Genomic DNA, 11,243 nt, shown 5'->3' with positions numbered 1-11,243 from the left:
ACAACTGAACGTCTGCCATGCTTTCACGGAAAATATTGAAAAAATTGCTGCCATTTGAATTAAAGCCCCATCTACAATATTGGAAATGGAAATTTGAGACCGACTTCCATTTACGTCGTGATCTTTGATTCTTTCATTGTGGCGTTTCCGTCTCTTGACGTCACGCATGACGTCTTTGATTGTGGGCCACATTCTTGTCCTCTGTATATCAGTATCTGTCTCACCCTGCCTGGCGTTTTAAAACTTTTTTAATACCGCATTCAGTACTAAAAGTGATACGTCATTGTTTGGTGTTGTTGATATTGCGCCAAGAATAATATAGATTATTTTTATAGATTTAATTAAACTTGGGTCTGAATTAATAAACCCAGTGAATTAAGGAAATAATGAAGGAATAAACAATATAGCGAAAGTGACAAAGAATGAGATAAATTCGTATTAATGGGTTATAAGATGATTATAAGGGATACGTCAAACTATTACAAATATTTTAGAATGTCCAGATGAGACAAAAGAATGTGCTTGCTGCTCCCGCGAAAATGGAGAGTTATTATAACAACTTGAATCGCGCCCAACCCAACACCCCATCGCCCAACCAACACCCAAGCCCTCCTACCCGAGCCCCTTGATTGCCTGAGATTACGATACTAATCACATAGCATTAGTTTATTTGTGGGTGATGCGGATTGACTCGACGAAGTCTAATTGAAAGAAATTACCAACCACGTGGTTTGGCATCTTTAATTGGACGAAATTACTCTTGACTACAAAACAATTGAGGAAACAATCAGCATAGTCACTGTCAAATAGCAATCTCAGTCGCAAAGCCATACTTTTTTTTTTTTTTTTTTTGACAGTATTACCTGTATTGTTTTAATGTGTTTGTCTAGGGAATCAGTGGACGTCATTACTCATTACTACATTTCTTATATTACTTTACGACTTATTTTTTGCATTATATATCTATAAATTGGTTAATTAATAAATAGTATGATTTTTAGGTGACGACAGATTTTGGCAGTGGTGCGTATAAAGTGAAAGAATTTCATATTGACAAGGTTATATGAATTGTCTCACTGATTAGTCTAAATTTAAGTTCAAGGCATTAAGTTTGGAAGGTCAACTTCTAGAAGACTGAATTATTGTTGAGAACAGGTTAGAGACATGCTAGCCGTTTTACGAAAAATAAACTAGGGTGTTCTACACATATCCACCATATTATGGCGTCATTGTTATTTGACAATACTTATACATTGCATAACTGATTAATTATATTCACCAACTAGAAATCGCTACGTCACTCTTTAGTCTTACCTACGTACAACTTATCATTATAGCACATGTTTTTGTGTTTATAACAATTACCCTTTTATGTGATAGTTGATCTAGATTTCCATCTCATCATCACATATCTCTATACATTGTAATAGCCTGGGATTGTGTTGGAGCCCGGGATCCATCCTAGTCGACTACATTCTCAATCACCTTAGTAACATACCTTGTCGAGTCGTTGTACCTCTTCATTATTAATATGATTCTATATTTGAATAATAAAAACTACAAATCCGTCATAATTCAATTTTACAATCACGTGACACATAACACATAAATATAGCTATTATTACTCTATAATTTCAAAATTAAATATGAAATAAATATATTAAGGGAGTGTTTGGTTGGATGGAAAACATTTTCCATGGAAAATATTTTCCTACAAGTTGAGGAAAATGATGTTTTATGTTGTTTGGTTGGGTGGAAAACAAGTTCCATGGAAAAAGTTTTCCTTAACAATGAGGAAAACATTTTCCATGGAAATCTTAGGTATTTTGTTTTCCATGGAAAACTAGTGTTACAATTTTGCCCCCACTAAACTTTATTAATTACTCTTATTATTATTATATTATTATTATTATTGTGTAGGGTTATTTATGTCATTATACACATTATTCCTTATCATTCCAAACCCAACCAAACAATGGAATTCATATTCCCAGTAATTTCTTTTCCACCAACCAAACAATAGAATCCATTTTCATGGTAATTTGTTTTTCATGGAATTTGAATTCCATTTCCTTCAAATATTTTCCAGCGAACCAAACGGGCTGTAATAAGATAATTCGCAACCAGAAATCCATTAAAATAAGAGAAAGATGTTACGGAGTATTAAAAAAAAAACCAAAATTTATCGGCGGAAAGCAAATATATTTATCGTTTTTCTAGAATAAATGTGTTTTCAGACCAGTCAGACGACGTTGTCTCTTGCGTACATTCATTACTGTGTGGTGTGACGTTTTCGAATCAGTGTACTATTTATGAAGGAAATACAATTCAAACCCAACTTGATATATTCATCACTATTTTAGGACAGACAAAAAGTTTCAACTGCCACAAAGATTTTTACTGTTGTTGGGGATAACGAAAATCATTATGTATTTAAGCGCAAAGGTTAAAAATATCAATGACAGTGCAAATTAAATCGAGAATAGGGGTTTAAGAATTACACTACAAGATGAAAGATATGATAAGGATATATTGATGGCATGATGGGTGAATACAAAGTAATTAGTGGATTTGAGGTGGTTGGAGCAATTCAATCGATTGGAGTGAAATACGCGTATTTAGTATATATAGTGAGAATAATATAATGTTAAGTCTAATTGGGTTGGTCGATTGGATAGTCTTTTTTTTTTTTTTTTTTGAATGGTAGATTGTCATGTTTGGTTCAAAGTCAAATATTTTGAATAGACACAAAATTTAATATTAAGTATTATAAAAAATTAAATTGTAAATTATTTCAATAAAACTTTATTAACTGAACTCGACACATAAAATGATACGAAAGAAAGTAATCTGTAATAATTAGTGCAGAATATTCAAACATAAAATGTACTCCATTTCTTTTCCTGACGGCACGGTTCTTGCGACAGTGTAATTGACCAACCGAAGTCTTTCATTGCCAGTTTGCCAACCTTAAATACATCATTATGACGCAAAAAATTAATATTACCTCACCCAGAAGAATAAACGAGTCAATGAAGTAAAAATTACAAATTTAATTTTTGTTAGTATCTTTTTAGAATTTTAATCGAGTTTATTACATATGAATAGTGTGATTTACAAATTATTACATAAAAGTGAACATTTAAATAATTGTTGAATATCAATGAACTTATGGTATAGTAACACGAAGTGACTCTCCTGTATGAGAGATCATGAGTTTGAGTCTCTTTGCATTTCATTAGGTTGAGAACACAGTTACTGGTTGAATATTTTTTCCATAAAAAAATTATATATCAGTTTTGGGATGTGTGTTTAATTTAATTGATACTAGGTATTTATTATTTTTAGTTACTTACCAATTTACCATTTAATATATATAGTAAATTAGTAATTAATGAATAAATATTATGAATTTCTATGTTAGGCAACCTCCACGCGCCAACCTCCACGCCTCTTCTACCATTCAACCAAGGCGACCGCTGTTCTTCAGCGCTGGAAGTGTGTTTCATTACTGGCCATGTATTGTACACAAAGTGTAGTAGTGTGTGCATATTTATATATATTCTCGTGAATCTATTAAACTTCTCAGGTAAGGAAATTACCAGGATTGGTTCTACGTAATTGTCTGGTCATTTGTTGTCGTAATCATTGTAGATTACACGATCTTTCTTCGAAATTGTTGAGCGCATTCGATTGTCAAAGTCCGAGCGACGACTTACAATGTTATGTGTAATATATTTATGAAAACATTGCGTTGCGTGGCAGTAGAGAATCTCATCTTCTCAACAACGCCCTCAGCCAACGCCTAGGCTCTGTGGTGGAGCTACGTGGTCCTGGCGGCTGAGACGCAGGTTGATAAGATTCCGTCGGGGCCAGTTTAAGGTTTTTTGGGTGGAATCTAGGACGACACAGGTATGTTTTTTTTTTGGGGTCAAAGTTCTGGTTTTTGTTATCTGTTTTGGTTTCTGGGTGGTATGTTGTTGAAGTGGAAGTTGTTTTTGTGATCCAATCTGTAAAAGGTTGTTACCGTCGTTGGTTTGCCAGCGCATATAGGTTATTGGTGCCTGTAAAAGGCTGTCACTTGCCATCATGGTACAGTGACTATGTTGAGATTTCAGTTGCGCAATCTGGCATAAATGCACATAATTAAGTGGAATCTGACTTTTTAAAGCTTTTGGTGAAATGCTTCTTCTCTTTTTGCTAGTTGTCTTGTTTTAAATCTGTGCCCTTTCCTTTTAGTCTTTTATGTTTTCTTCTTGAAATGATTGTACAACAATGATTCGTTTGTTTATTTCCCACACAAAAAGGGTTGTTTTCTTCATTGCCTTTCGAGCTCCACTGTTGTATTGGTCACTGGTTATTCAAGCTTCCATGTTTTTGAGTTTTAAATAGCTTGTGATTGTTGTTAGGTATAAATATAATTTATCATGAATTGAATAAAAACTTAATTACGAGAATCTTACAATTGTTAGGTTGTGTTATGTAATTACTTGTTTTTTGTTTTTGCACTTTCCAGACAGCAGGCTGGTTAGGATTTGTGGAATATGAAGCTTGAATGGTTGGGAATGAAGATGGAGAATAGCATCATGTCCTCTTCTTCAGGCTCTTGGATTGCATCGCTTTCTTGTTCTGCCCCGGAGGAGGACGTGTCTGTTTCGTCTGCAATCAGATGGCTGAGATTCATCTTCCTTTCTCCATGTCCTCAAAGAACTCTGTTGTCTGCCATTGATGTCCTGTTCCTGCTTACCCTAGTTGTCTTTGCAATCCAGAAACTCTATTCTAAGTTCAGTTCTGATAGGCAATCCAATGGATCCAGTAATGGCATTGAAAAGCCTCTCATCCAAAGCCAAAGAGTTCGAGTTCAAACGAATGTTTGGTTTAAGTTATCCATAATTCTTTCGGCTATTTTAGGAATTGCTTCTCTAGCATTATGCATTTTCACATTTAGCAGGAGTAGCTCATCTTCATGGTATGTCATAGATGGACTATTTTGGCTGTTTCAAGCAATAACTCATTTAGTCATCACTGTTCTAATAGGTCATGAGAAAAAATTCCAAGCTGTAACTCATCCGATGTCCCTTCGTCTGTTCTGGATTGCCGACTTTGTTGTAATGACCTTGTTCCTAGGTTCGGGGATTACTCGTGTAGTCTCAGCACAAGAAAGTGATCCTAATTTGATGTTGGATGATATAAGTTCATTCGTGGCGTTTCCAATTTCAGTAGTTCTTCTGATTGTTGCTGTTAAAGGATCAACTGGAATAACAGTGACAAGGGATTCTGAATCAGAAGTGGATGGCGAGGCAAGTGAGTATGAAACTGTTCTGGGAAAATCCAATGTGACTGGCTATGCTTCGGCCTCGCTCCTGTCCAGAACGTTTTGGATTTGGATGAACCCTTTGTTGAGAAAGGGTTACAAAGCACCGCTGAAGCTTGATGATGTTCCTACACTTTCACCGGAGCACAGAGCTGAGAGAATGTCAGAGCTTTTCGAAAGGAATTGGCCTAAGCCTGAAGAGAACTCCAAGCATCCTGTAAGAACCACATTGCTGCGTTGCTTCTGGAAAGAGGTTTTATTTACTGCTACACTTGCAATCATAAGGCTGTGTGTGATGTATGTCGGGCCATTGCTCATCCAGAGGTTTGTTGATTACACGTCGGGGAAGAGGACATCTCCTTATGAAGGATACTACCTCGTTGGCATTCTCATGGTTGCCAAATTTGTTGAAGTTTTGACCTCTCATCACTTCAATTTCAATTCCCAGAAGCTTGGAATGCTCATCCGGTCCACACTCATCACTTCGTTATACAAGAAGGGCTTGAGACTTACCTGCTCTGCTAGACAGGATCACGGGGTTGGGCAGATAGTAAACTATATGGCGGTAGATGCTCAGCAATTGTCTGATATGATGCTGCAGCTACATGCTGTATGGCTTATGCCAGTGCAAGTTTCCATAGCTTTAGCTATCCTATATCTTAACCTTGGAGCTTCAACAGTCGTAACGCTGGTTGGACTTGTTGCAGTTTTACTATTTGTTGTGTTTGGCACTCGAAGAAACAACAGGTTCCAGTTCAATATCATGAAGAACCGCGATTCCAGAATGAAGGCAACGAACGAGATGCTTAATTACATGCGTGTCATAAAGTTCCAGGCCTGGGAAGATCATTTCAATGAGAGAATACAATCATTCCGGAATATAGAATATGGGTGGCTATCTAAGTTTATGTATTCGATTGCTGGGAATTTGATTGTTCTGTGGAGCACTCCATTACTCGTGGCTACACTCACATTCGGAAGCGCGATTTTGTTGGGGATTCCACTCGATGCTGGGACAGTATTTACAGCAACTTCACTCTTTAAGATGTTGCAGGAGCCAATCAGGACCTTTCCACAATCCATGATCTCTCTTTCACAGGCGATGATATCTCTCGAGAGATTGGATAAATATATGATTAGTAAGGAGTTGGCTGACAAGTCAGTGGAAAGAGTGGAAGGCTGTGGGGATGGAATTGCTGTGGAAGTGAAAGATGGCACTTTTAGTTGGGACGATGAACGAGGTGAAAAAGTACTGAAAGATGTAAATTTTGAAGTTAAGAAAGGGGAACTTACAGCTGTAGTTGGGACGGTTGGATCTGGGAAATCATCTCTTCTAGCATCAGTTCTTGGCGAGATGCACAAGCTCACGGGGAAGGTATGCTCACTCTTTAGTCTTTATCAATAGTTTGATTAATGAGCACAATGTAACAAGCATCACAGCATTTTTTGTCCCAGGAAGCTACTAATCTATGTTTCTTTAATGTCATTTTAACAGGTAAGAGTTTGTGGTTCAACTGCCTATGTTGCGCAAACATCATGGATTCAGAATGGGACCATACAAGAGAACATCCTGTTTGGTTCACCAATGAATCGCCAGAGATACGAGGAAGTCATCAAGGTTTGCTGCCTGGAAAAAGATCTCGAAATGATGGAGTATGGAGATCAGACCGAAATTGGAGAGCGTGGTATTAACCTCAGTGGTGGCCAGAAACAGCGAATTCAACTTGCAAGATCTGTATATCAGGATTGTGATATTTACCTGCTCGATGATGTCTTCAGTGCTGTTGATGCTCACACTGGTTCTGAAATCTTCAAGGTATCTCAATCGTTTTGCTTTCAAGGTTGTTATACTCTATTGATAACTGTTTTCTGTAAAGATTGAGAATATACCTGACAGTTGGAAGAATGTTTTTGCAGGAATGTGTAAGGGGAGCCCTAAGAAATAAGACGACTATACTGGTAACACATCAAATAGACTTCTTGCATAATGTTGATCTTATCCTTGTAAGTATTAAATTTCTCATTGGAATGCTCAATATCATTGCCAAATTTCGTGTATTAGTGTGTATGTTTATTTTGATGTGTTATTGGCATTTGGTTCACGAACTAGGTGATGCGAGATGGGATGATTGTGCAATCAGGAAAATATAATGATTTGCTAGAATCCGGCCTGGATTTCAAGTCACTAGTAGCTGCTCACGAGTCGTCCCTCGAACTAGTTGATGTTGAAACCACTTCAGGCAGCAAAGATTCACCTAGGATGGAAAAAACAAAACAAAGGTCATTTAAACAAGGTGATGAAAATGAGGATGGAGCTCTGCAGCAATCTGAGGGTGGTACGGGAGGTTCTAAGCTAATAAAGGAAGAGGAACGAGAGACTGGAACTGTCGGTTTCCATGTTTACAAATTATATTGCACCGAGGCTTTTGGATGGTGGGGTGTAGCAGCAGTTGTGTTGTTGTCCTTACTTTGGCAAGGGACTCAAATGGCAAGCGATTACTGGTTGGCGTATGAAACCTCTGAGGAACGCTCATTCAATCCTTCTTTGTTTCTTGAGGTATATGGTATCATTGCTGTTCTGTCTGCTGTGGTGGTAGTTGTGAGAATGTACTCTGTCACGCTTATGGGGCTCAAGACTGCTCAAATATTCTTCGGGCAAATTCTCTACAGCATACTGCACGCTCCTATGTCGTTCTTTGATACAACACCTTCTGGAAGAATTCTCAGTCGGGTAACGTTGTACATCGAGTTTTTGCTTTCCAAATGCTATGATTTTATTTGATTTCTGTCACCTGATATGGTAGAAATACAGCTAAAATTTTCGAGAACCAGAGACTTATGTGAACTTTTATTTGGTGCGCACAGGCTTCTAATGATCAGACCAACATTGATGTTTTCCTCCCATTCTTTATGAATCTCACTTTGGCCTTTTACATCACTCTCATTGGCATCATCATCATGACATGCCAATATACTTGGCCAACTGTAGTACTTCTGATTCCACTTGGTTGGCTAAACTTCTGGTGCCGGGTAGGGATATTCTCATTTTAGATATCTTATGGTTTCAACTTCTTGAGTTTTATTGAATATATATGTATTTTGGGTTTCAGGGATACTTTCTTGCAACCTCCCGGGAATTGACCAGGCTAGATTCGATTACAAAGGCACCAGTTATCCATCACTTCTCTGAAAGCATTGCAGGTGTTATGACCATACGTTGCTTCAGGAAGCAGGAAGGGTTTTCTCAAGAAAATGTCACCCGGGTTAATGAGAACTTGCGTATGGATTTCCACAATAACGGGTCCAATGAATGGCTGGGGTGCCGGTTAGAAATGATTGGAAGCTTCATACTTTGCATCTCTGCAATGTTCATGATTGTTTTGCCCAGCAGTATCATCAAGCCAGGTATTAATGCATTATAGCCTAATATTCTTAGCCAAATTGGATTCTTCTGCCATATCCTGAAGTACTTGTTTATTCTCTGTTGTGCAGAAAATGTTGGGTTATCTCTGTCGTATGGACTGTCCCTCAACTCCTCGCTGTTCTGGACTATATTCATAAGCTGCTTCGTGGAAAATAAAATGGTTTCGGTTGAGAGGATAAAGCAGTTCACCAACATACCATCAGAGGCAGAATGGAGAAAGAAGGATCTTCTTCCACCTCCAAACTGGCCATCCAAGGGAAATGTTGAGCTTGAAAACTTGCAGGTGAGTTTTCGGGATTCATTTCTGACTCGTCTCAATAGTGTTTTATGTTTTAAACATGGAATGGCGTACTATTCTGCAATAAATTTCACAGGCAAACATGCAGATTCATTCTTACAATTTGCTGCTTTTATGAATCTTGTTATTTGAATCCAATGAACAGGTCAGATACCGCCCAAACACTCCTTTGGTTCTGAAAGGCATTACTCTCAGCATTGAAGGGGGCGAGAAGATTGGTGTTGTTGGGCGAACCGGGGGTGGAAAATCTACTCTGATCCAAGTGTTCTTCAGGCTGGTGGAGCCTGCAGCTGGAAGAATAGTCATTGATGACATTGACATTTCCATTTTAGGGCTTCATGATCTTCGATCCCGCTTTGGAATCATTCCTCAGGAGCCAGTTCTTTTCGAAGGAACAGTGAGGAGCAACATAGACCCCATTGGACAGTACTCAGATGAAGATATATGGAAGGTATTTATATTGGAATTGGCAGCTATAAATGTTCCCATATGCTTAGCTACTTTCTGTGACAATTCCTCTGATCATTGAGATATTATGTTTCAGAGCCTCGAACGCTGCCAGCTTAAAGACGTCGTGGCCTCAAAACCCGAGAAACTCGACTCTCCAGGTATGTATTTTCACTTTCATTTCTGCCTTGACATAATATGAACAAGTTCTCAGTGTTTTCCATCTGCACACCGGTTTCCAGTTGTTGACAATGGAGATAACTGGAGCGTCGGGCAGAGGCAGCTTCTTTGCTTGGGAAGAGTAATGCTAAAACGCAGCAGGCTTCTGTTCATGGATGAGGCAACGGCTTCTGTGGATTCTCAGACCGATGGCGTGATTCAGAGAATCATCAGGGAGGACTTCGCTTCCTGCACAATAATCAGCATTGCTCACAGAATACCAACTGTCATGGACTGCAACAGAGTTCTGGTTATAGATGCAGGTTAATAATGCACACTTTTTTTTCTGTGTTTTTTTTTTTTTTGGTGTTATGTCTGTTACAATGTAACCGTTGAAATACATCCCGCGATTTCTGAGGGCTAGGTTTCTTGTGTTTTGATGAGCAGGAAGAGCCAAGGAATTCGACAGGCCATCGCGGTTGCTGGAGAGGCCATCGCTCTTCGGGGCTTTAGTTCAGGAGTATGCTAACAGATCATCTGAACTGTAGATGAGCTTTGATGGGAGAAATTTTTCTTCTGCTAAAATAACCAAATGAGTATTGAATCTTAGTTGTAGAATTATTTTGGAATCTTGGATTGATACCTACGACGATGCACGAAATTTATGATGTTCTGTCAAATGCATATGGTGTGTAGGATAGTGTGTACAACTGCTTCTTGTTGCAGAAGTGGAGAAAACAGAATCCACATATTTATTGTATGGAGTATTATGTTTACATTTGAATAGCTTCATTGCACTATTTTGAAACTTATTTGACTCTTAACAACCACTACTTGACAGTTTTAATTAGACAATTAGTTGCACTCTGAGCAGGTAAATTATTGTATGGAGTATGGTCCAATCGTTTTGATGTTAAAAGAAAAAAAATTCCTTCATCCACGCATGTATTAGAATAATGAACATTTTAAAATAATGTATTTTATGAAATAGAATCAATTCAAATCCAAATCTTCAATATTTGTAACAAACGAACATGAATCAATGCCTTATTATGGTGTTGGGAACAAGTATTAGGTGAAGTTTCCATAATCAATAACTATCTCATTTTCTTTCATTTATGTACGGTAAAATATTTTTATTTTTCATTCGGAAATTTATGCCTAAAAAATGTCACTCTCAAAATCTGCGAAATAAGTAAAGAAATTCGGAGAGGAATGAGGAGGTCGCAAAGGAAATGCAAGAATTCAAGACTCAAGAGCTAAGGTGGGTAGGATTGCTATATAAACGAAAGAGTTCAAGAATTCAGAAAGAAGTGTTTGAATAGTAGAAAAAGTCATAAACAATTAACTAATTTAGATTTGTTGTGATTTTTTATTTTGATTTTGATGTGATTATACACCCGAATTTTTGTATTTTATTATGAATTTAATATTAATTTTAAAATAAAGGATCGGAAATTCATGATCTAGTGTATAGTTCTCTGTTTCCACCAAAATTCCACATTCTAGCATTTGATGTGGCTTATATAGGAGTGTGGAGGGACACATGTCCATCCCAGAATATAAGCCACACATTTGACATCTCAAGTTTTAAAATGACG

At 37.6% G+C, this 11,243-nt stretch overlaps 1 protein-coding gene across 1 annotated transcript; it reads left to right on the top strand.

Annotated features, from left to right (window-relative positions):
* Positions 1 to 3,453: 3,453 nt before the first annotated feature.
* Positions 3,454 to 10,454, top strand: LOC116016455 (ABC transporter C family member 14-like). The gene is made up of 12 exons (XM_031256722.1): positions 3,454 to 3,912; positions 4,517 to 6,689; positions 6,810 to 7,130; positions 7,232 to 7,318; positions 7,425 to 8,045; positions 8,180 to 8,344; positions 8,425 to 8,719; positions 8,807 to 9,021; positions 9,182 to 9,487; positions 9,581 to 9,644; positions 9,726 to 9,965; positions 10,090 to 10,454. The coding sequence occupies exons 2-12, from the start codon at positions 4,545 to 4,547 to the stop codon at positions 10,188 to 10,190; spliced, it is 4,560 nt and encodes a 1,519-aa protein (XP_031112582.1). The 5' UTR covers positions 3,454 to 3,912; positions 4,517 to 4,544; the 3' UTR covers positions 10,191 to 10,454.
* The last annotated feature ends 789 nt before the right edge of the window (positions 10,455 to 11,243 follow it).

The sequence above is a fragment of the Ipomoea triloba genome, chromosome 4 (assembly GCF_003576645.1).
Source record: "Ipomoea triloba cultivar NCNSP0323 chromosome 4, ASM357664v1".
In the NCBI taxonomy this organism is placed as follows: domain Eukaryota; kingdom Viridiplantae; phylum Streptophyta; class Magnoliopsida; order Solanales; family Convolvulaceae; genus Ipomoea; species Ipomoea triloba.
Note: the sequence above shows the minus strand (reverse complement) of the source record. Positions and strands in the feature narration are given on the sequence as shown.